This window comes from Spodoptera frugiperda, chromosome 31 (assembly GCF_023101765.2).
Source record: "Spodoptera frugiperda isolate SF20-4 chromosome 31, AGI-APGP_CSIRO_Sfru_2.0, whole genome shotgun sequence".
In the NCBI taxonomy this organism is placed as follows: domain Eukaryota; kingdom Metazoa; phylum Arthropoda; class Insecta; order Lepidoptera; family Noctuidae; genus Spodoptera; species Spodoptera frugiperda.
The window spans coordinates 4,950,711-4,976,195 of record NC_064242.1 but is presented as its reverse complement, the minus strand read 5'-3'; the positions used below and the strand labels follow the sequence as shown (position 1 = coordinate 4,976,195).

General features: G+C 34.4%; 2 protein-coding genes and 3 long non-coding RNA genes across 9 annotated transcripts; 1 reads left to right on the top strand and 4 right to left on the bottom strand.

Annotated features, from left to right (window-relative positions):
• Positions 1–266: 266 nt before the first annotated feature.
• Positions 267–3,556, bottom strand: LOC118276007 (chymotrypsinogen 2-like). Its single transcript, XM_035594132.2, has 6 exons — positions 3,310–3,556; positions 2,737–2,870; positions 2,289–2,451; positions 1,374–1,496; positions 836–964; positions 267–545 (listed from the first exon to the last, which is right to left on the bottom strand). The coding sequence occupies exons 1-6, from the start codon at positions 3,532–3,534 to the stop codon at positions 267–269; spliced, it is 1,053 nt and encodes a 350-aa protein (XP_035450025.1). The 5' UTR covers positions 3,535–3,556.
• Positions 3,557–4,044: 488 nt separating this feature from the next.
• Positions 4,045–7,848, bottom strand: LOC118276455 (chymotrypsin A-like). Of its 2 annotated transcripts, XM_035594779.1 has the most exons (6): positions 7,585–7,848; positions 7,359–7,507; positions 6,625–6,787; positions 5,915–6,037; positions 5,022–5,147; positions 4,045–4,299 (listed from the first exon to the last, which is right to left on the bottom strand). In XM_035594779.1, exons 1-6 carry the CDS (start codon positions 7,759–7,761, stop codon positions 4,060–4,062), a joined length of 978 nt encoding a protein of 325 aa, XP_035450672.1. In that variant the 5' UTR covers positions 7,762–7,848; the 3' UTR covers positions 4,045–4,059. The 2 variants fall into 2 exon arrangements, with proteins under 2 accessions (XP_035450672.1, XP_035450673.1); XM_035594780.1 differs by lacking the exon at positions 7,359–7,507.
• A 540-nt stretch (positions 7,849–8,388) lies between these two features.
• On the bottom strand, positions 8,389–12,877 carry LOC118276008 (uncharacterized). The gene is made up of 6 exons (XR_007707495.1): positions 12,797–12,877; positions 11,030–11,124; positions 10,566–10,722; positions 9,697–9,810; positions 8,931–9,059; positions 8,389–8,565 (listed from the first exon to the last, which is right to left on the bottom strand). It is a non-coding gene; the product is annotated as an uncharacterized LOC118276008 (long non-coding RNA).
• A 552-nt stretch (positions 12,878–13,429) lies between these two features.
• On the top strand, positions 13,430–25,148 carry LOC126912882 (uncharacterized). 2 transcript variants are annotated; one of them, XR_007707494.1, is made up of 2 exons: positions 13,430–13,579; positions 24,809–25,148. It is a non-coding gene; the product is annotated as an uncharacterized LOC126912882 (long non-coding RNA). The 2 variants fall into 2 exon arrangements; XR_007707493.1 differs by lacking the exon at positions 24,809–25,148 and adding an exon at positions 13,935–14,478.
• On the bottom strand, positions 16,229–21,315 carry LOC126912883 (uncharacterized). 3 transcript variants are annotated; one of them, XR_007707497.1, is made up of 3 exons: positions 21,082–21,315; positions 20,491–20,971; positions 16,229–16,384 (listed from the first exon to the last, which is right to left on the bottom strand). It is a non-coding gene; the product is annotated as an uncharacterized LOC126912883 (long non-coding RNA). The 3 variants fall into 3 exon arrangements; XR_007707498.1 differs by lacking the exon at positions 20,491–20,971 and adding an exon at positions 16,738–17,205; XR_007707496.1 differs by lacking the exon at positions 16,229–16,384 and adding an exon at positions 19,959–20,134.
• Positions 25,149–25,485: the final 337 nt, after the last annotated feature.

Genomic DNA, 25,485 nt, shown 5'->3' with positions numbered 1-25,485 from the left:
CAATATTTTCTTTATACTTTCTTCTCTATGCTTGCTATACTCTTTTTATCACAGACTGATGAATCAGGTGTTGATTTGGTGGAAATGGGTTTTTCATTCTCACCAAATAAGACGTATACAAACCTCGAGAGTATAACATTTCCAATAAAGAATGAATCATCAAAATCCGTCCACAAACACCAGAGAAATCGCGTAACATACGCACAAATTAAACATACAAACGAATTGATAACCTCCTTTTTGGGAAGTCGGTTAATTAAAACACATCAGAATAAAAATATGTTGTATATTATCACTATTGTTATAGAGTTAAATGTATCCAGGGAGTAAGAGGGGGATGAGCTGTGTAAAGAAGTGTATGAAGGTATGTTTGAGAAGGAATCCAATGCAGGATCGTCCGTTACGAAATCATAGTATTTGGAAACTCTAGAGAAGAATGATCCTCGTTCTCTGATGTGGCCGCTGACGACACCAACTAATACTCCATTTTCTTTTTCATTTGGATCACCTGTATTTTTGCATACTAGAGGACCCCCAGAATCACCCTGGAAACGAAAAATTTTGATTAGGGATTTATATACATCATCATCTTCATTAGCCATTAGAAGTATATCTACTATTGAAAAAATCTCGTCCCAAGTAGCCACAAACGTAATAATCAGCAAATAGTTTAGTTTCCATTCCTCAGTGTTAGTTTTGTGGCATACCTAGAGGGGTCTTTTTGTATTCTAAGGGCAAGTCATATTTGGTAAGTAAGTTGGAGACCATATTTTTCAGAGCACATTGTTACTCGTTTTCTGTTAAATGTGCGGACGAAAAGTAATATTTGACGAACCTTTGCAACATCTGAGCCTTGTATATTAATACACACGAAACTGTCGTTGTCACCTAATTGCGATATAGAGCACGCCGCTCGTTTGTCCAGTTCCAAATGTGCTAGTAATAGAATATTACTTATGGCATCCTGAAAAATAATTACCTAAATTATTAATTTTGTATGTATACATAGAAGACATACAATATTGAAAATCAAGGTCGGTAAAAGTGTTGGAAATGAGACTATGCCTTAATAACGAGTCATCGTGAATGTTTATTGAACTGGCGAGCGGTGATTGTCGATGCATTTTTAGGATTGAGTTAAGAGTCTGGAGTGGACATCGGAATGGTATGGCAAGAGTCTTGCCGCAAGACGCTATTACATGAGATTATTATACGTAACTAGCAAAGAGTGTTACTTCTAGCATTTTCCAAACTCCAGCTAAATTTCGAAGAACGGTTAAAACTCTTATTCTAAGTATTTTCATTAGGAAACGTGTTGAATTCCATGAGAAAGCTGCCTCTATTCTACTTGAAGTTAAAGTACAAATTAATACCTTTTCAGTATGGCTTGTTCTTCCATACCCAGAGGCCAAACACGTGCCATTATAATCCATTTCTTTTGATGCAATCGGAATCGGAGCCACGTAGTCAGTATAAATAAATGGGGTACAAAGATACTGAAAAAAAAAACATTTTGTTTAGTGTTACACAATGGGGAACAAACAACACCATAAAATTTAGCAAAGCCATATTATGAAAAGCAGGAGAGCGAGAAGATGATGTAGTAATATTTCATAGAAAACTCGATTCTCTGGAAAATTATGAGAAGATCATTAGTCATACAGCGAAAAGTAGAGGAAACCAGATCATGAGGCAGATAACTTATGCGCAGTATTGATCAAGTTAAATTGGCAATCGATTTTTTTGTGAAGTGGAGAAGAAGAATAGATTTATCAGTATCAGCACATAGAAAAGACTTTTTAATGGTAACTAAACGTTCAAATATACATCTTATATTAATACGTGATGCAAAAACTTTGGACCGCTTTTTACGAAAATTGCGCGGACGTAGGAGCATAAAATTTGGTACACTTATAGTTTATGTGTAGGAGAAGCGCGGAACGCTAATATTTTTCAAAAATAATGCTTATAAAGTACATTAAATCAATAAATAAAACATTACACACACATGCATAGTATCTGATCGTATTTGACAAAACGTCCAAATCAATAGATATTGCGATGATATTCTGACGTCTCATATGAATAGAGTTTTATAAAAGAGTTTGTTTGAGTTTGAGTTAAATAAAAATTATCCTTGAACGTATGTTAAGTGGTATTGTAAATTAAATCGTATATGGTCGAATTTCGACCACTAGGCGACCACTAGTTATTAATAATACACGACTTATTTCACAATAACTTCTTTTACAATTGAATTGAATAGACTTCATTTACAAAATACTCACCACAACTGCTATGTCATAATTGGGAAAGCTGAAATTTTTGGGATATCTGACGCCTGCTAGCTTCCTCCATTGTGCTTGATCATTGTCATTAGTGTGATTGACTTTATTCAGTAGACAGCCAGCGACAGCACATTTGTCCATCAGCAACATATTATCAATGAACCTAAAAAAAGGATAGTTTAGTAATAGGTGTTTTGAAAAAATATTCAGGTGAAAATTGTTACTCGTATCTATATCGTAAAAATATTAAAAGATCTGCTTAGTAAATTGGCCTAGGTTGCGGAAGGATGCAGATGATGATATATTGTACACATTGTTGCTTCATTGCATGAAGCCATCAATGATAATAAAATAATATTTCCTTCAAATACAATATAAAATGTCTCAATTTTTACTTTTACTTTAATCTAGATGAATAAACCAACGTAAAATAAATAAGAATATTAACCCTTCTAGTGAAACGTTTCTTTGTACATTTTCCACAAAGCAATGGGCAGCACTTAGAACCTTTTTTTCACTAATTATGGCTCCTCCACAAAAAGTCATGTAAAAACCGTCTTTCATTAGTTTCTTTAAAGACACCTGAAATATGGTAGTTGTTTTTAAAGCAATAAGGTATAAAAGTTACTAACAATAATACAAAACTTCTATATATATTATACAATCTGATTACCCCACGCCGTTGAATAAGGAAAATTGAAAAACTATGGATTTCATCAGTGTTTAGGTCCACTACGGTCCACAGTGGCCTCAATGATAAGCTCGATCTTCAGATCTAATTACTGTTTACCACTTATACAGATTTAAGTATTTATTTATTAACATAACTACGACTATTATATGAAAGCCAAAGTCTACTTTATCCTATATCTGTTCCTGTATTCCAGATCTTTGAAGACAATCTCTGCAGAAGAGCAAATTTCATTGTGTTATGAACTACTGAGCCTGCCACAATGTATTTATGGTCGAATAGATTAGCTGATCCTGTAGTTTTATAGCTATCTTTATGGAAATTCGATACCTGGTAAGGAACATCCCCTAATTTAGCTGGAATGCCATTGATCACACGTGGGAACCAAACTTCTTTATTTGGACCTGATATCACAGCACTTGTCTCATTTACTGAATTTATAGCCAATTCATTCTGTGCAAATGATTCTGTTAAGTATAATACGATACCAAACAAACATTTTAAAAACATGAAATACCTATTGCTGAATTGGAAACTTATAATTTGAAATGTCATAATGTTTGTGTGTATTTTCTTTTATACTTCATGCTTTATGCTTCATCATACTCTTTTGTTATAGAAACTCTGTTGTAAACGCTCTAAAGAGTACATTGTTCTTTGAAAGGTAGGACGTTAAGAAAAATACCTTTTCAACGTACTTGTTTGGACATTTTGTGTTTTATATCTCTTTGGAATGCACCTGTGACTCCACTGATATTGCGGGTGTCCATGGGCGGCGCTGATCGCTTGTGATCCGTATGCTCGTTGATTCAAGGACATTTGATCTTTATCTGAGGAGTGATATTCGGTGTGCAATTTATTGGACTATATTGGAGTTATATGGCCCACGTTTTCGTGAAGGAGTAACAAACAAACAAACATACAAACTTTCGCATTTTTGATACTAGTAGTAGGATAGGAACAAATGAAGAAGTCAAAAAGGACTGTTTGTAACTGAATCGGCACTTATTGAATCAATCAAAAATAAGTAGGATGTTGTTAGGACAAGAGCTCAATACGGGATAGTAAAATTAAAACTCGTCAGTATAAAAATGTTTTGTATATTTTCGCTATTGTTATAGTAAGAAATATATCCAGGTAGAGTGATAAGCCAAAAACTGATATAGAACCCTTATTTACAAAACCATAGTATTTAGAAACTCTAGTGAAGAATGATCCTTTTCCACTAGCGTGGCCGCTGACGACACCAACTAACACTCCTTTGGTACTTTCATTCGGATCACCTGTATTTTTACATATGAGAGGACCACCATCATCACCCTGGAAACGAAAAAAAAAAAATAGATTAATGTGTCATAAAAACTTTCCCAGCTAATCATAAATCCCTAAAAGGCCGGTAACACACTTGTCACTATTCTGAAGTCAGATTGTGCATAGGCAACACCGATTGCTTACCATTAGGTGATCCGTGGCTCGTTCACTGTTCTACACGAAATAAAAAAAAAAAAAATTCAAAAAACCCTTAAAAGTAGTAGAATACAAAGTAATTGAATTAAAACAACTCCCCGATATTTCCCCCTTAAAAAAGGGGTCCAAAACAAAGAATCCGATATAACATCGAACCTTCACCGATCTGTGAATAAAAGTTACTCGACAAGTTCATTAAAAATTATTAAAAAAATATTACCTAATAAATACTTGGCCCTTTTTTCTGATTTTTATTAAACTACTAGCTTCTGCCCGCGATTTCGTCCGCGGAAAATAAAAAAAATTGGGTTGTACTACCCCTAACATTTAGGGGGATGAAAAATAGATATTGGCCGATTCTCATAGATACCGGATAAACACAAAAAATGTCATCAAAATCGGTGAAGCCGTTTCGGAGGAGTTTGGCAACGAAAACTGACACACGAGAATTTTATATAATAAACTACATTTATGACGTAGTTATATCGGATCTTAGATCAAAAGATTAGATTAGATTAGATTTAATACTACGTGAAAACATACTATCTATTTTATTGTTTAAAAATAAAATGAACCATTCCGATGTCAGTGACCGAAGAATAGGTGCATACAAATAGATCCATACGTCTGCTATGCACCTTACTGCACATTTCATTACGCATGATGTCCAAATTCGCCAATAGAAGTATTTTAGTTATATCCTATAATCAAAATACAAATGAGAACATAAATTCAGTGTCTTTCCTATTTATACTATCTATAATGTTTGTTCGATTCCATTCACGGGACCACATGGCCCCGGACCTTTGCAAAGGCGTATGAGGAGTCGAAGCCAATTCGCAGAGGCCCGTTGAACAATTTTAATCTAAATGTAATGGGACAGCTGGCTATTATTACTAACTAGCTACTTCCGCGCGGTTTCACCCGTTCTGCTCGGCTCCTATTGGTTATAGCGGGATGTTTTATAGCCTATAACCTTCCTCGATAAATGCACTATCCAACACAAAAAGAATTATTCAATTCGGACCAGTAGTTTCAAAGATTAGCGCGTTCAAACAAACAAACAAACTCTTCAGCTTTATAATATTAGTATAGTATAGATTACTTATATTTAAAGCTAAAGAGTTTAATTGTTTGTTTGAACGTGCTGTTCTCAGCATTTTTCTCGTTCCCGTAGGACTTTCGAGTAATATTTGGATAAAAAATTCTATGTTCATCTCTTGATTTTAAACTACCTCTATTTAGCCATTACAAATAACACTATTATAATTGCTTGCACAGTTGATACACTGGCTGGGCAACTGGGTCGCAGCTTTGATTCCCGCGGAACAACTCTTTGTATGATCATCAGATTGTTGTTTCTGGTCTCGGTGTGATGTGTATGTGAAATTGTATGTTTGTAAACACACCCATGACACCTGTGTTGAGAAAATGTTGATAGATTTGTTAAAAAAAAAATGGTTCATACCTTTGCTGCTTGTCCTGTTCTTCCATAGCCGGAGACCAAACACTTACCGTTATAATCAGTATGCCTTTTAGCATATGGTATTGGACCAACGTGAGCATTATATGTGAAGGGAGCTTTTGAAAACTGGAAAATACATATTGAATTTGCATGAAGTTACACAGATATACATTGTTTATAAAAATAACAATTACCTATGCATATTAATTTACTACACTAACCGCTGTACTCAGAGTCATTTAATGAGTACTTAACCCAGTCCTTAACAATTGTTTTCGGAACAAAATCGTTACTAAGGAATAGTTTAGACATCGGGCGATTTCGGACGACATTGCCGCAACAATGTTGGCTGTGCAGTTTCGACATCGCCCGATATTTTTGGGGACACATCGCTCAATTGGAGCGACAATTGATATTGATAGACTGCAAATTATACCAAAATTATCCCCATAATCATGGACGTTAGGGAGTGAAAGCGCCACATTTGTAAGTTTAAAAAAAAGCCGGTAGAGGGCCAAAAGACCTTGTTGTAATATTCCATTTTGGCGAGTTAAGAATCTTCATTAGTGTTCCTAAAAAATCTTAAACATGGCGTAGTAAAATTAAAAATGTAAAATTAACTGATTTGCACTTGTGCCACTGTCACTCCAAATGAGCGACATGTCGCTCGACAAATGTTCCTAGTGGACGAGGCTTTAAGTAGGTATACTTACAGCAACGGCTATGTCATGTTTTGGAAACACATAGTTTTTCGGATAAATCACTCGGTTCAATGCTCGCCATTGACCGTCACTGTCGGACGCAGAATATTTTGCTATGTTCAATAGGTTTCCAGCAACCGCATATCTGTGTTTCAGTGAACCAGAACTGGCTTGTCTATAAAAACACCATGCTTAGTGTAAATGTGAGTCAGTACCCTTATTATCAGTTTGCTTTACGTTTAAAGTGATCGAACACTGATTGGTTGGTTTATTCAAGCCGGCCAATCAGAGTCTCTCATAGTCCAGCAGTCCAGCAGTGGACTGGTTATGATTGTGGTTTACCTTGTTAGCTCTGGGTTAAGTAAATATTTATCATTTGTCCTCCGATTTTCGTAGGAGTTGAATTCTCAGTAGGGATAGTGCTCGTCTTGCCTCGTTAAGTATGTGTGAAATAATGTTAACATTAATGCAGGTATCTTTGATATAATTGCAGCGCTTGCAATGCAAACCAAACCACTTTTTTAAAAAAAGGGAACCGCATTACGTTTTCTTTACCGCCTCCATTTTTTTAAAATTAGATGTAATCCTAAAAGCCTTCTCCTAAGTCTGAAAATATTATGCTGGAAACTGCATCAAAATCGGTTCAACCCAATGCGAGATAATGGCGTACATACAGGTCAAACTGAGAACCTCCTTATTTGAGGTTACCTGTAATTTACAGTTTTGAATACATAGTAAAATTATACCCTGGATAGAAAAGCTTATGACAGTTACTTATCCCCCGTTCTTCAAAGCAGTGAGCAGCTGTTATCATTTTATTGGGAGCAACTAACGTAGCACCACAAATGGTCATGTATAAGTTTCTTGCACGATTCACTAAAAATTTTATAGCTATCTGTAATTGTATGGAAAATATATCATTAGTGCTTTTGGGGTCACTGGGAGTATAAATGATGGTTGAGGAATGCGTACTTGATACGGAACATCTCCTAACTTGGCTGGATAGCCGTTGACAACTCGAGGGACCCAAGTCCCCAACTCCATCTGTTCTCCCATCTTGATCATGTCAGCTGATACGTTGGAATTTACATCGTTTGTAAAACATTCTTTTGTGAACATTAGTATACATAACAAAAATTTGTAAAACATGAGATTTTGATAACCGTTACTGAAATATGATTTACCTAAACTGTCATGACTGTCAAATTATACATCAATCATGACTTTATTCTTTGACTTCTGTTTGTTTTAGTTTTTAGATCATACCTATAGAGAAATAAGATTGAGATAAAGTTTGTCTTTATGGTAAGTTTTAAAGTAAGTTTCAAGAGTTATAGATTGTGGGAGAGCCATGCTTCGGTACGAATGGGCTGACTCGACCGGAGTGATACTATGGCCTCATAGAAAACTGACGTGAAACGAACTCTTGCGTGGTGTTTCGCAATCTTTCCACCCCCGATTTCTAAACAACCCTTAAATTCTTATCCCTCAATAGGCCGGTATCGCACTTGTAACGTCTCTGGTGTTTCAAGTGTGGGTGGCGCCGATTGTTTACCATCAGGTGATCGGCTGGTGCCGGATTATATTATAAAAAAGAAAATAAAATAGTATAATAAGAATAGAGGAAGCAATGATGTTGAATTTATTTATCCATAGCTATGATAAATAATTAAATAAAGGATATCTATTTAAATAAATTTAAAGAACATTAAAAACTAATAAATCAAAACTCAGCAAACCAATGCAATTTTGTATTAATGTAAAAGTACAGATAATTAAAAAAGAACTTTCGTTAATTTTCGCACATCCATGAATATAATCCGTATACGCCGACACTCTCGTGAAGAAAGCATTTTGGCCAGGGTATGCGCCACTTGCAATACCAACCAAAATATTACTTTTACTCGAGTCAGCGTTTGTCTTTGTGCAGACTAAAGGGCTTCCTGAATCTCCCTGTGAAGAAAAAAAGAGAAGTATGGTCAAATAAAGAGGCACTAGTTAAATCTCTTATATCTTTTGACGTTTTAATTCCATATAGATCAGGCGCGATGTCCTGCGTTAGCTAGCATTGCTACTGCACATTGCTACAAAAAGTCACCGTGGGCGGGGGCCGTTAATCAATTTTAGATTAAGGTTATTGAAACAAGAAGTAAATAAACGTAGAAAGTACATAATATATACGATACGATATATTTCGATATATTATATCTAAATTGCTAGGTTCCTCAGGTACTTCCTAGGTTTAGGATCCGTACCACCTCGCTTGAGACGCATACAATGTATCACCACGACGATTACAATAAAGAAGTTGTACTAACCCTCCCGATGTCTGTTCCAATGGCTGATGTGCATATGTTATATTCGAGATCTCTATATTGAGTGACGCGAGGGCATTTATTATTTGCAAGAATTAACACGTATGCCTTCATTAAGGTGTCGGATGTAACCTGAAACATGTTTTATTATTCATGTTTCGCTACATGGCTAACTATGTACTTGACTGCACACATGTCATTGGGCATTGTCCAACAACCGAAAATTATAATTATATTTTATCTCGTTTCGGGATCCAGGCCAGTTATTCATATCCCTGGCTGACTTAAGTGTTTTCATGGTTGTATCTACTGCAGATCCTGACTTACAGGAGTTGCAGCGGCTTGGAAGGTTGTGGCAGACGTGTCACTCCTTCTGACTATTGGCAATCCTTCTGGGAAAAGTGTAGACTGATGCAGAGAAATTGGATTAAGGTCGGATTATAGAAATGTGCTCTCGATCTACGTCGTTGACATCGACCAAATATCAGCTGGCCAATTTGTACATCAACTCCATCGTCGACTATTGACTCGACCATGTAGAAGGCATTTGAGTAAAGAACTCTTTGACTAATGATAGTCTAGTGTGCTAGCTACGTAAATATGAAACTTCACTGTACACTTTATGGACTGGTCAACTTTTCAATGAGCTTACACCTCACTCCTTTACAGAGGGTTCTTTGCTACACGTTCGTTTTTGAATCTGGGAGAATTGGGAATTGAAGCTAATGTAACATTTACTATAAAAATAAGTAATACTATGATAGTTCACCTGATTGGAAACTTCACCATACCCTGATACCAAGCAGTAACCTTCATAATTTTCATATGTCTTTGCTATTTTGATCGGTTTCACTAAATCGTTTAAAGTGTAAGGAAATACGAACTGAAACAAACAACGTACATCCATGAAGTATTTTATTCTCCTTTGGTTGAGGTAGGTGTATACAATGTAACACTTTTACAAGCTATGTTAGTTGACCCATGTAATAAAAAGGGAGCTTGTGTCTGTCTACAAACTAGGCATACTTTCAGGTCACAAGTAGTCTGACGAGCAATGAGTGGCGTTAAGTGTCAGGCAAAGTAATATTAGGAGTTTATCGATTTTAAGAAAAAATATCTTATCATTACGATATGCGTATTGCGTATTTCTACGTCTCTTTTCTCTGTATAAATCTAAACTAGTAAGTGTCATAGATTTCTTAAAAATAATGGCGTGATTATATGAAGAATAACCACGTGCACAACTTTTTTTAAACTGACATGGTCACTACTAACTAGCCTTACGAACTCTTAAGATTTCCACCGCAGTCATGGCGCTTGCAACAGTACAGAAATATCGGAAAGTCACAAAAACGAATAAACATGATAAATCGGCTGCACGGTTGGTGCGGTGGCTGGGCAACTGGCTGCCGCGCAACGGGTAGCGGGTTCGATTCCCGCACGGAGCAACTCTTTGTGTGATCCACAAATTGTTGTTTCGGGTCTGGGTGTCATGATGTGTATGTGAACTTGTGTGTTTGTAAACGCACCCACGACACAGGAGAAAATCCTAATGTGGGGCAACGTTTTTTAAAGAAGAAGAAGAAGACGAAATATCCCGTATAACTTTTAAGTTCAAACGATATTTGCAGAACTTACCAGAACAGCAATGTCATGCTCCGGGAATTTATACGAAGCAGGATAATTAACATTATATATGGTTCTCCATTGCTCGTGTGCTTCTTCTTGCCGAGCCCTATTTCTTAATGTTCCCGCTACAGCATATTTGTCTGTTAAATCTTGCAAATATGTGTACCTGAAAAGGTAAGTAACTTGGTAGGTATAGTACGAAAAATTCGATTCAACATTTATTTATAAACTATTTATTGAATGAATTTTAATTTTCTTTGCTGGCATTTTATTTATTTATTATTCATTTTTAGTCGTGACAGGATAAAGACCCCCAAATTGGCATAAAATCTCAAATATTTTTTTTGGCAATATGGAAACAGAGTATGGATTGGGATTGAAGATGCAAGAAAAATTTTGTTAAATACACAATAAATGGAAAACATCTGTAAAGATGGAGGTCGTGTATAACATAATAAAAATATTTTACCCACGTAAATGAATAGAGAAAAGCTCTACTAGTTTCGAGTCACAGAGGGACTCTTGATCATGATCAGCGTACGCAGAAGCGGCGACGTCGCGCAGCCTACTAATTTACATGAGTAAACCGTGATTATTAGTTAACTAGCTACTTCCGCGCGGTTTCACCCGCTCTGCTTGGCCCCTATTGGTCATAGCGTGATGTATTATAGCCTATAACCTTCCTCGATAAATGCGCTATCCAACACAAAAAGAATTATTCAAATCGGATCAGTAGTTCGGGAGATTAGCGCGTTCAAACAAACAAACAAACAATCAATCAAACAAACTCTTCAGCTTTATAATATTATAGTATATATTACTAGCAAATTATGATGCAACGCTGCAATCTCAGGGAAAGTACTTTGTCTAAAAGTAGGTCCTAAGATATCACCCTGGGGAACTCTTTCCTTAATCTTCTTATATATAAAAATGAATCGCTAAAAGTGTTGGTAAGCGCATAACTCGAGAACGCCTGGACCAATTTGGCCAATTCTTTTTTTGTTATATTCGTCGAAGTTCAAGGATGGTTTTTACGGCGAGAAAATATCAAATAATTGACGGAAAAGCCCTAAAAACAGCCCTTTTCTTTATCCCATACAAACGTTTTCTAACTAATACGTAGAGTCAATTTGAGCTTTATTGCTATTGGATAAAGTTCATATTGGATAAATGCTATTGGATACTAAAAAACAAATGCTATTGGATAAGTGTGCGTTGGAGCACAGAATCTCTACTAATATTATGAATGCGAAAGTAACTCTGTCTGTCTGTAATTACGCTTTCACGCCTAAACCAGTGAACCGATTTTGATGAAATTTGGTTCTGAGATAGAATAGACCTTACTTGATACTTTTTATTGCAAAAAAATAGCGGAGAATAGGTAAACATAGGGGATAAATGGTCATATGGAAATTCGTCATTTTTAAAGCTGTAACAGTGAATTTTTGTATTTGGACCCTTAATTAGGAGTGAAAGAACATAGGCTACTTTTTAATAAAAAGGGTAGAAGGCGTAGAATGCTTGATAGAGGAGATTAATGTTTGCTTGAAAATTCGTCATTTTCGTTAATACGTTGCCTGTGGCTTCACTCGCGTTCGATTCTTATTTAAATACACATAATATACTTATTTAAATCGCCAATATCCCTACTACAAAATGTTATGAATGCGAAAGTAATCCTGTTTGTGTTGAGGTTACGCTTGCACGAATGTTTTTTTTTTGGAATATAACAACGAAACAATGTATTTTTTTATTGATAGGCAATATATAGGAAATTAAAGGATAATAATATAGATAACCTTGGCTACTTTTCATCATGATTATAAAATGATGAATCGGCGGTCGTGGTTTCTTTGGAATACATATCTTTAAAAATGCTAACAGTAACATATTCTCAAGTAATTCACATTTTAGATGACATACGGCAGCATTTTGACCACTAACACCACTACGCAGACGAAGTCGCGGGTAAAAGCTAGATTCGATAAATTTTCATTTGTACATGTCAAATATTTGTTGTTTCTAAATTCAAATTCTGTAAATAATGATTGACATTTATGCATAAACTATGAAAAGGGTGAATAAACAATTGTCTGTATTTTTTTTAATCTATTGAAAATGTTGATAGTGCATTAAGCATTAATAGAAATTCCTCAAATATTAATTATGCGTGCGTTCAGAAATAATGACAAATTATTATCAACACGCGTGTGTTCAGAAATTTATTTTGTGTAAATTACAGTTTCTATTCACGTTTCGAACAAACGATGCTCTTTCAATATAGTCTATTGGTGTGAATGACATTGACATTCGCATTGCGCGTTTTTTAAAATATGCAAAATTAAATGTATATTTTTCAATATTTCTGAGAGATTATCTTAATATTTCTTCGAGTTTTAAAGATTAAGAAGATTTTTATTTGCTAATAAGTGTTTGTTAATCAAGGTAAGTTCACATCTTCATTATTGATTTTTAGTAACTTTTGGTGACTACACAATACTACAATTTGGTATACACGGTTATGCAGAAAATGTATGAGAGCTTTTTATTTTCAGTTGGAATTTCGTTTTTAACAATGCTACCAACCAGACGTACAAGCTTAGGCCGCAGAACTCGAAATACGGCAAGTCAAAGAAATATAAAAGCAAATCAAACTGATGAGCATCGCGAAGCGCGAAATGAACTTAAACTGAATCGATATCAAGATAGAAATGTTGTGTTTAATCCCCACAAAGCTGCATTCAGTTATAATGTGGCAATTGATTACAGTTCAGAGCAAATTGTTGCTATTGGACTAATGAACATTGTGTGTCCACATTGGGATTGAAATTAAAAAATTAAGCCTCTGGATTGTGTTGCGCCAGCGGCCAAGTCAAATTGACGCCATTGGTACCGCCACCAGAGCCACTACATTCATTGGTTCATTTTTTGACTCATATCCAGCAGTACAATAATTGCTTTCAAATGACATCATTTGGGGCAACAAAAGTTATACGAGACAATTTTTTGCCTACTTTTAGCAAGTAAGTATAATGGCAAACGTTTTTTTTTAGTTTAGTTTTTTTTTTGTAGCTGGTGCAAAATATGTCGAGTCAGTGATGTGTTTATTTTGTAAACAATAAATCAAATTACTAATAATAGTCTATAATCCGAAGACTTAATCAGCAACATTTATAACATGTTGTATTTTATAGTGGCATGAGCAAGATGTTCTTGGTAAAGCCTGCTACCTAAAGCTGCCGTGGAAGGCTGTTTAATGTCGAGGTTAAAAGTAGTTTTAATTTGAAATGATGTAAAGTATTGTGGCAGTATTTTGCGAGCTACATGGTGGTACAATTTGCTATACAATTGCCTGTATACATATTTATATTCTTGCAGATTCAGGGATTCAAATATATCATCAAACAGGTTCCTTATTGCCAGTGCCTGTTGAAGACTATACATTTTTGCAAATATATTTTATGGACAATTCAGCAAGAGAAGTCGATCAGCGTTGCGCACACAACAACTCAGTAAAGAGATCCATTGTGATAAACAAGTTCAAACATTTTTCCTTCAACACAATGAATTAGTTGCATTAGACCGATGCATTAGACATTCACAAATGCATTAGACCGCATGCCATCAGATAATCACAAAATTGTCATCAGAGCCGATAAGGCGCCTGCAGGACAGTGAAATGATTGAATCTTATGAAATAAACACTATTATGAAAATATATTTTGATTTTTTTTTAAATTAGTAAATTCCTTTTCAGGTATAGTGAGATCAGGAAATTATGGATTCATTTTTATATGGAGGATATTTATAGATTCCAATTCAAATTGAATAGGGACTCATACATAACTCAGCTATACAAAATAAAGTAGAGCATCATTGCTACGCGAAAGCGGTACGAAGTTCGCTGGGTCAGCTAGTCTATCTTCTATCTTCTATCTTCTATCTTCTATCTTCTATCTTCTATCTTCTATCTTCTATATATATAAAAATCAATTGCTATTCCTTTGTCTCGCTAAAACTCGAGAACGGCTGGACCGATTTGGCAAATTTTGGTCTTGAATTATTTGTAGAAGTCCAGGGAAGGTTTAAAAGGTGAGAAAATATCAAATAATTGACGGAAAAACCCTAAAAACTGCCCTTTCCTTTATCCCATACAAACGTTTTCTAACTAATACGTAGAGTCAATTTGAGCTATATTGCTATTGGATAAAGTTCATTGTTGGATAAATACTATTGGATACTAAAAAACAAATGCTATTGAATAAGTATGCGTTGGAGACTTGGAGCACAGAATCCCTACTAATATTATAAATGCGAAAGTAACTCTGTCTGTCTGTAATTACGCTTTCAGGCCTAAACCAGTGAACCAATTTTGATGGAATTTAGTACTGAGATACTTGATACTTGATCCTTGATACTTTTTATTGCAAAAAAATAGCGGAGAATGGGTAAAAATAAGGGATAAACGGTCATATGGAAATTCGTCATTTTAAAAGCTGTAACAGTAAAGCTTTGTATTTAGATACTTAATGAAGAACGAAAGAACATGGTCTACTTTTTATTGCAAAAAAATAGGGGAGAGTGGGTAAAAATAGGGGATGAATGGTCATATGGAAATTCGTCATTTTTAAAGCTGTAACAGTGAAATTTTGTATTTAGACACTTAATGAGGAGCGAAAGAACAATGGCTACTTTTTAATAAAAAGGGTAGAAGGCGTAGTATGTTTGATAGAGGAGATTAATGTTTGCTTGAAAATTCGTCATTTTCGTTAATACGTTGCCTGTGGCTTCACTCGCGTTCGATTCTTATTTAAATACACATATACTTATTTAAATCGCCAATATCCCTACTACAAAATGTTATGAATGCGAAAGTAATCCTGTTTGTGTTGAGGTTACGCTTGCACGAATGTTTTTTTTTTGGAATATAACAACGAAACAATGTATTTTTTTATTGATAGGCAATATATAGGAAATTAAAGGATAATAATATAGATAACCTTGGCTACTTTTCATCATGATTATAAAATGATGAATCGGCGGTCGTGGTTTCTTTGGAATACATATCTTTAAAAACGCGAAAGCGGTACGAAGTTCGCTGGGTCAGCTAGTTAAATATAATAAATTAATGTAAGTCAGCATCTAGATACATTTACTAAGACGCAAACAATTTTAACAAGTATTCTTTAATATTATAATACTTAGTTTTATGTATAACTGATTCAGTACATACACTTTCTATTCCTTGTACCTACTCGCTGTACTTTTGTTATACTTTTTATATTTAACTAGCTGACCCAGCGAACTTCGTACCGCTTTCGCGTAGCAATGATGCTCTACTTTATTTTGTATAGCTGAGTTATGTATGAGTCCCTATTCAATTTGAATTGGAATCTATAAATATCCTCCATATAAAAATGAATCCATAATTTCCTGATCTCACTATACCTGAAAAGGAATTTACTAATTTAAAAAAAAAATCAAAATATATTTTCATAATAGTGTTTATTTCATAGGATTCAATCATTTCACTGTCCTGCAGGCGCCTTATCGGCTCTGATGACAATTTTGTGATTATCTGATGGCATGCGGTCTAATGCATTTGTGAATGTCTAATGCATCGGTCTAATGCAACTAATTCATTGTGTTGAAGGAAAAATGTTTGAACTTGTTTATCACAATGGATCTCTTTACTGAGTTGTTGTGTGCGCAACGCTGATCGACTTCTCTTGCTGAATTGTCCATAAAATATATTTGCAAAAATGTATAGTCTTCAACAGGCACTGGCAATAAGGAACCTGTTTGATGATATATTTGAATCCCTGAATCTGCAAGAATATAAATATGTATACAGGCAATTGTATAGCAAATTGTACCACCATGTAGCTCGCAAAATACTGCCACAATACTTTACATCATTTCAAATTAAAACTACTTTTAACCTCGACATTAAACAGCCTTCCACGGCAGCTTTAGGTAGCAGGCTTTACCAAGAACATCTTGCTCATGCCACTATAAAATACAACATGTTATAAATGTTGCTGATTAAGTCTTCGGATTATAGACTATTATTAGTAATTTGATTTATTGTTTACAAAATAAACACATCACTGACTCGACATATTTTGCACCAGCTACAAAAAAAAAAAACTAAAAAAAAAACGTTTGCCATTATACTTACTTGCTAAAAGTAGGCAAAAAATTGTCTCGTATAACTTTTGTTGCCCCAAATGATGTCATTTGAAAGCAATTATTGTACTGCTGGATATGAGTCAAAAAATGAACCAATGAATGTAGTGGCTCTGGTGGCGGTACCAATGGCGTCAATTTGACTTGGCCGCTGGCGCAACACAATCCAGAGGCTTAATTTTTTAATTTCAATCCCAATGTGGACACACAATGTTCATTAGTCCAATAGCAACAATTTGCTCTGAACTGTAATCAATTGCCACATTATAACTGAATGCAGCTTTGTGGGGATTAAACACAACATTTCTATCTTGATATCGATTCAGTTCAAGTTCATTTCGCGCTTCGCGATGCTCATCAGTTTGATTTGCTTTTATATTTCTTTGACTTGCCGTATTTCGAGTTCTGCGGCCTAAGCTTGTACGTCTGGTTGGTAGCATTGTTAAAAACGAAATTCCAACTGAAAATAAAAAGCTCTCATACATTTTCTGCATAATCATTTATACCAAATTGTAGTATTGTGTAGTCACCAAAAGTTACTAAAAATCAATATGAAGATGTGATCTTACCTTGATTGAACAAACAAAGCAATAAAAATCTTCTTAGTCTTTAAAACTCGAAGAAATATTAAGATAATCTCTCAGAAATATTGAAAAATATACATTTAATTTTGCATATTTTAAAAAACGCGCAATACGAATGTCAATGTCATTCACACCAATAGACTATATTGAAAGAGCATCGTTTGTTCGAAAACGTGAATAGAAACTTTAATTTACACAAAATAAATTTCTGAACACACGCGTAACTGTTGATAATTTGTCATTATTTCTGAACACACGCATAATTAATATTTGAGGAATTTCTATTAATGCTTAATGCACTTTTCAACATTTTCAATAGATTAAAAAAATACAGAGAAAAGGTTTATTCACCCTTTTCATAGTTTATGCATAAATGTCAATCATTATTTACAGAATTTGAATTTAGAAACAACAAATATTTGACATGTACAAATGAAAATTTATCGAATCTAGCTTTTGCCCGCGACTTCGTCCGCGTAGTGGTGTTAGTGGTCAAAATGCTGCCGTATGTCATCTAAAATGTGAATTACTTGAGAATATGTTACTGTTAGCATTTTTAAAGATATGTATTCCAAAGAAACCACGACCGCCATTCATCATTTTATAATCATGATGAAAAGCCAAGGTTATCTATATTATTATCCTTTAATTTCCTATATTTTGCCTATCAATAAAAAATACATTGGTTCGTTGTTATATTCCAAAAAAAAAACATACGTGCAAGCGTAACCTCAACACAAACAGGATTACTTTCGCATTCATAACATTAGTATGGTAGTAGGGATATTGGCAATTTAAATAAGTATATGTGTATTTAAATAAGAATCGAACGCAAGTGAAGCCACAGGCAACGTATTAACGAAAATGACGAATTTTCAAGCAAACATTAATCTCCTCTATCAAACATACTACGCCTTCTACCCTTTTTATTAAAAAGTAGCCTATGTTCTTTCGCTCCTCATTAAGTGTCTAAATACAAAATTTCACTGTTACAGCTTTAAAAATGACGAATTTCCATATGACCATTCATCCCCTATTTTTACCCACTCTCCCTATTTTTTTGCAATAAAAAGTAGCCCATGTTCTTTCGTTCCTCATTAAGTATCTAAATACAAAGTTTTACTGTTACAGCTTTTAAAATGACGAATTTCCATATGACCATTTATCCCTTATTTTTACCCATTCTCCGCTATTTTTTTGCAATAAAAAGTATCAAGGTTTATTCTATCTCAGTACTAAATTCCATCAAAATCGGTTCACCGGTTTAGGCTTGAAAGCGTAATTACAGACAGACAGAGTTACTTTCGCATTTATAATATTAGTAGGGATTCTGTGCTCCAAGTCTCCAACGCACACTTATTCAATAGCATTTGTTTTTTAGTATCGAATAGCATTTATCCAACAATGAACTTTATCCAATAGCAATAAAGCTCAAATTGACTCTACGTATTAGTTAGAAAACGTTTGTATGGGATAAATGAAAGGGCAGTTTTTAGGGTGTTTCCGTCAATTATTTGATATTTTCTCACCTTTTAAACCTTCCCTGGACTTCTACAAATAATTCAAGACCAAAATTTGCCAAATCGGTCCAGCCGTTCTCGAGTTTTAGCGAGACAAAGGAACAGCAATAGATTTTTATATATATAGATAGATAGATAGATAGATAGATAGATAGATTAACACTAACTTTCACTTTTTACATCCATTGCTACATTGTTCTTAATTTATGATGCTCCAATAACATTTAATAAGAATTTAATTAGTCGCTTTAAATATTAATATTGCATTTTTACTCCAGTCACTTTTGTCTTGGTCTTTGAAATGGCGTCTAGTTTAACCATAACTCATGCAAAACCAACAATATTCATAATGCTTGCTCAAGAGCTTGCTAAGCATTGCAGACTACATTGTAAATACCATGTCGCCTCCGTGTTGTCTATTGAATGCTCAGACGCAACTGACTACCGCATGTGTTTACACACTTTGCTTACCGTGCACCATGATGACACGCAGTCAACGACACTAAACGAAAGCCATTCTCTCACCGGGCCAAGGTTATACAGAAAGGCTTTGGACATTTGGCGTCATTACTTTCCTGTATTGGGTTAGGCTTATGATTCATTGCGACATAATGTCTGTAAATTGTCGTTACTAATGTTCTTGCAGATTTGTCTCGTAACAGTCGCGAATTGTTGTACATTTGGGATATATAAAGCAAGAGTAAATACAAAGGTTGCTGCACTATCTTAAAGGATATATTAAGAACTAGCTGACCCAGCGAACTTCGTACCGCTTTCGCGTAGCAATGATGCTCTACTTTATTTTGTATAGCTGAGTTATGTATGAGTCCCTATTCAATTTGAATTGGAATCTATAAATATCCTCCATATAAAAATAAAACCATCATTTCCTGATCTCACTATACCTGAAAAGGACTTTACTAATTTAAAAAAAAAAACAAAATATATTTTCATAATAGTGTTTATTTCATAGGATTCAATCATTTCACTGTCCTGCAGGCGCCTTATCGGCTCTGATGACAATTTTGTGATTATCTGATGGCATGCGGTCTAATGCATTTGTGAATGTCTAATGCATCGGTCTAATGCAACTAATTCATTGTGTTGAAGGAAAAATGCTTGAACTTGTTTATCACAATGGATCTCTTTACTGAGTTGTTGTGTGCGCAACGCTGATCGACTTCTCTTGCTGAATTGTCCATAAAATATATTTGCAAAAATGTATAGTCTTCAACAGGCACTGGCAATAAGGAACCTGTTTGATGATATATTTGAATCCCTGAATCTGCAAGAATATAAATATGTATACAGGCAATTGTATAGCAAATTGTACCACCATGTAGCTCGCAAAATACTGCCACAATACTTTACATCATTTCAAATTAAAACTACTTTTAACCTCGACATTAAACAGCCTTCCACGGCAGCTTTAGGTAGCAGGCTTTACCAAGAACATCTTGCTCATGCCACTATAAAATACAACATGTTATAAATGTTGCTGATTAAGTCTTCGGATTATAGACTATTATTAGTAATTTGATTTATTGTTTACAAAATAAACACATCACTGACTCGACATACTTTGCACCAGCTACAAAAAAAAAAAACTAAAAAAAAAAAAACGTTTGCCATTATACTTACTTGCTAAAAGTAGGCAAAAAATTGTCTCGTATAACTTTTGTTGCCCCAAATGATGTCATTTGAAAGCAATTATTGTACTGCTGGATATGAGTCAAAAAATGAACCAATGAATGTAGTGGCTCTGGTGGCGGTACCAATGGCGTCAATTTGACTTGGCCGCTGGCGCAACACAATCCAGAGGCTTAATTTTTTAATTTCAATCCCAATGTGGACACACAATGTTCATTAGTCCAATAGCAACAATTTGCTCTGAACTGTAATCAATTGCCACATTATAACTGAATGCAGCTTTGTGGGGATTAAACACAACATAAAATCAACAACATAACATCTTGATATCGATTCAGTTTAAGTTCATTTCGCGCTTCGCGATGCTCATCAGTTTGATTTGCTTTTATATTTCTTTGACTTGCCGTATTTCGAGTTCTGCGGCCTAAGCTTGTACGTCTGGTTGGTAGCATTGTTAAAAACGAAATTCCAACTGAAAATAAAAAGCTCTCATACATTTTCTGTATAACCGTGTATACCAAATTGTAGTATTGTGTAGTCACCAAAAGTTACTAAAAATCAATAATGACGATGTGAACTTACCTTGATTAACAAACACTTATTAGCAAATAAAAATCTTCTTAATCTTTAAAACTCGAAGAAATATTAAGATAATCTCTCAGAAATATTGAAAAATATACATTTAATTTTGCATATTTTAAAAAACGCGCAATGCGAATGTCAATGTCATTCACACCAATAGACTATATTGAAAGAGCATCGTTTGTTCGAAACGTGAATAGAAACTGTAATTTACACAAAATAAATTTCTGAACACACGCGTGTTGATAATAATTTGTCATTATTTCTGAACGCACGCAGAATTAATATTTGAGGAATTATTAATAGTATAAGCGCTGGCAACGTTTTTGAGAGAGCATTTCAAGAAGGCCAGTTTCTAGATATATTATGCCTCTCAGTCTCCCAGACATCATACGGGCTATCTGGCACCTGGTAGTCGTTGCGTTCATCAGTGCGCATCGCATTTGTACAGGTAAAATTTCAATTTTTCAAACCATTTCAAGAAGTTATTTTTTATTATTATTATTATTTTTATTGAACTTATAGTAACATGAATTTCTTATTGCCAGGCATTTTTCATGTTGTTTAAGGTCTGCCAGGCGCCAATTTTGAATTCAAAAAAAAATATTTTTCAAATCATTTTAGTATGGCTGAAATTTTAGTATGATGTTATTTAAGTAAGAAAAGACCCAAAATTAATTTGCCAAGCAGTTATTCGGTTGCTAACCTTCAGCCAGACCGATCTAAAACTGAAAAATGATGTAGTATCATTTCGCTTGGTCTAGAAATATTTGTCGAACGAATTACAGAGAAAGGGATTAAACAACCGGCCAAGTGCGAGTCGGACTCGCCCATGAAGGGTTCCGTAGCAGCAAGTAGACGACTAAAGAAAAAAGTTATAAAATAACTTGGTTTTACATAGTGTTTTTATGAACGACAAAGTTATATTTGTGGTTTTGGAAAATGTTTTATTTCTTAAAAACTAATAATGGTATCTCGTTCAAACCAATTTTAGTTGAAACATTTTATTGAAATGTATAGCATATATTTTTTTTAATTTCCTCACTCTCTTATTTTAAAAGTTAGAGGGGGGGTACACTCATTTTTCCACTTTGGAAGCGTCTAACTTTCAAACGATTGATTTTGACGAAAAATGGCTTTAGGAACCTTAATGTATTTTTTAAAGACCTATCCATAGACACCCATCACGGATATGTTAGCTGAAAATATTTTTTTTTAAATCGGTTCCATGTATGGAGTGGCCCCCTTAAATTTTTAAATTTATTAATTTTTATTCAAAATTCGAATAGCGGTTACCGAAACACATCAACCTACAAAGTTTCAACTTTGTAGGCCCAACAGTTTGGGAAATAAATGGCTGTGACATACGGACGGACGGACAGACAGACGGACAGACAGACAGACGGACAGACAGACATGACGAATCTATAAGGGTTCCGTTTTTTGCCATTTGGCTACGAAACCCTAAAAACTATCAAATTAATTCGTAAATTAATACGGTATCAAAATACTAATTTATTTTTGTACAAAATTAAGATATCTCAAGTATAAAAATAAACATAAAATTGAATGGTTACATGAAAATTAAGGTTAATTATTATGTTATCGGCTTACTCACGTAACTGTTTGACGAGGAACTCGACTAAAGTTGAAGATGAGCTTCTAGCATAGCTTGAAACTAGTCGAGTAGAAAGTATTAATCAATTTTTCTTTCTTTGCCAAAAAAATATAATGTTTACCAGTTGCAGATAACAATTTATTAGAAAATGATAATAATGCAAAAGACGATGATGACAATGAAAGCGACAGCAGTGATGAAGATGATTATCAAGATTTCTCCGTTTTGTAATTTAAGTTAAAGTAAATGTAGTTGTTGTTTCTAGCCTAACTGTTTGACGAGGAACTCGACTAAAGTTGAAGCTCACTCTACTTGCTGCTACGGAACCCTTCATGGGCGAGTCCGACTCGCACTTGGCCGGTTGTTTAATCCCTTTCTCTGTAATTCGTTCGACAAATATTTCTAGACCAAGCGAAATGATACTACATCATTTTTCAGTTTTAGATCGGTTTGGCTGAAGGTTAGCAACCGAATAACTGCTTGGCAAATTAATTTTGGGTCTTTTCTTACTTAAATAACATCATACTAAAATTTCAGCCATACTAAAATGATTTGAAAAATATTTTTTTTTGAATTCAAAATTGGCGCCTGGCAGACCTTAAACAACATGAAAAATGCCTGGCAATAAGAAATTCATGTTACTATAAGTTCAATAAAAATAATAATAATAAAAAATAACTTCTTGAAATGGTTTGAAAAATTGAAATTTTACCTGTACAAATGCGATGCGCACTGATGAACGCAACGACTACCAGGTGCCAGATAGCCCGTATGATGTCTGGGAGACTGAGAGGCATAATATATCTAGAAACTGGCCTTCTTGAAATGCTCTCTCAAAAACGTTGCCAGCGCTTATACTATTAATAATTCCTCAAATATTAATTATGCGTGCGTTCAGAAATAATGACAAATTATTATCAACACGCGTGTGTTCAGAAATTTATTTTGTGTAAATTACAGTTTCTATTCACGTTTCGAACAAACGATGCTCTTTCAATATAGTCTATTGGTGTGAATGACATTGACATTCGCATTGCGCGTTTTTTAAAATATGCAAAATTAAATGTATATTTTTCAATATTTCTGAGAGATTATCTTAATATTTCTTCGAGTTTTAAAGATTAAGAAGATTTTTATTTGCTAATAAGTGTTTGTTAATCAAGGTAAGTTCACATCTTCATTATTGATTTTTAGTAACTTTTGGTGACTACACAATACTACAATTTGGTATACACGGTTATGCAGAAAATGTATGAGAGCTTTTTATTTTCAGTTGGAATTTCGTTTTTAACAATGCTACCAACCAGACGTACAAGCTTAGGCCGCAGAACTCGAAATACGGCAAGTCAAAGAAATATAAAAGCAAATCAAACTGATGAGCATCGCGAAGCGCGAAATGAACTTAAACTGAATCGATATCAAGATGTTATGTTGTTGATTTTATGTTGTGTTTAATCCCCACAAAGCTGCATTCAGTTATAATGTGGCAATTGATTACAGTTCAGAGCAAATTGTTGCTATTGGACTAATGAACATTGTGTGTCCACATTGGGATTGACATTAAAAAGTTAAGCCTCTGGATTGTGTTGCGCCAGCGGCAAAGTCAAATTGACGCCATTGGTACCGCCACCAGAGCCACTACATTCATTGGTTCATTTTTTGACTCATATCCAGCAGTACAATAATTGCTTTCAAATGACATCATTTGGGGCAACAAAAGTTATACGAGACAATTTTTTGCCTACTTTTAGCAAGTAAGTATAATGGCAAACGTTTTTTTTTTAGTTTATTTTTTTTTTGTAGCTGGTGCAAAGTATGTCGAGTCAGTGATGTGTTTATTTTGTAAACAATAAATCAAATTACTAATAATAGTCTATAATCCGAAGACTTAATCAGCAACATTTATAACATGTTGTATTTTATAGTGGCATGAGCAAGATGTTCTTGGTAAAGCCTGCTACCTAAAGCTGCCGTGGAAGGCTGTTTAATGTCGAGGTTAAAAGTAGTTTTAATTTGAAATGATGTAAAGTATTGTGGCAGTATTTTGCGAGCTACATGGTGGTACAATTTGCTATACAATTGCCTGTATACATATTTATATTTTTGCAGATTCAGGGATTCAAATATATCATCAAACAGGTTCCTTATTGCCAGTGCCTGTTGAAGACTATACATTTTTGCAAATATATTTTATGGACAATTCAGCAAGAGAAGTCGATCAGCGTTGCGCACACAACAACTCAGTAAAGAGATCCATTGTGATAAACAAGTTCAAACATTTTTCCTTCAACACAATGAATTAGTTGCATTAGACCGATGCATTAGACATTCACAAATGCATTAGACCGCATGCCATCAGATAATCACAAAATTGTCATCAGAGCCGATAAGGCGCCTGCAGGACAGTGAAATGATTGAATCCTATGAAATAAACACTATTATGAAAATATATTTTGTTTTTTTTTTTAAATTAGTAAAGTCCTTTTCAGGTATAGTGAGATCAGGAAATGATGGTTTTATTTTTATATGGAGGATATTTATAGATTCCAATTCAAATTGAATAGGGACTCATACATAACTCAGCTATACAAAATAAAGTAGAGCATCATTGCTACGCGAAAGCGGTACGAAGTTCGCTGGGTCAGCTAGTTTTTATATATAAGAAGAAGATTATGACAACTGTCCATATGTTTGCTAGAATTTAAGCTTAATTTCCGAATTGATCTTGTAAAAGATCTTTCAGCCGTACACAAAAAATGAGCATTATTTTTATTTTTTTAGTCTTG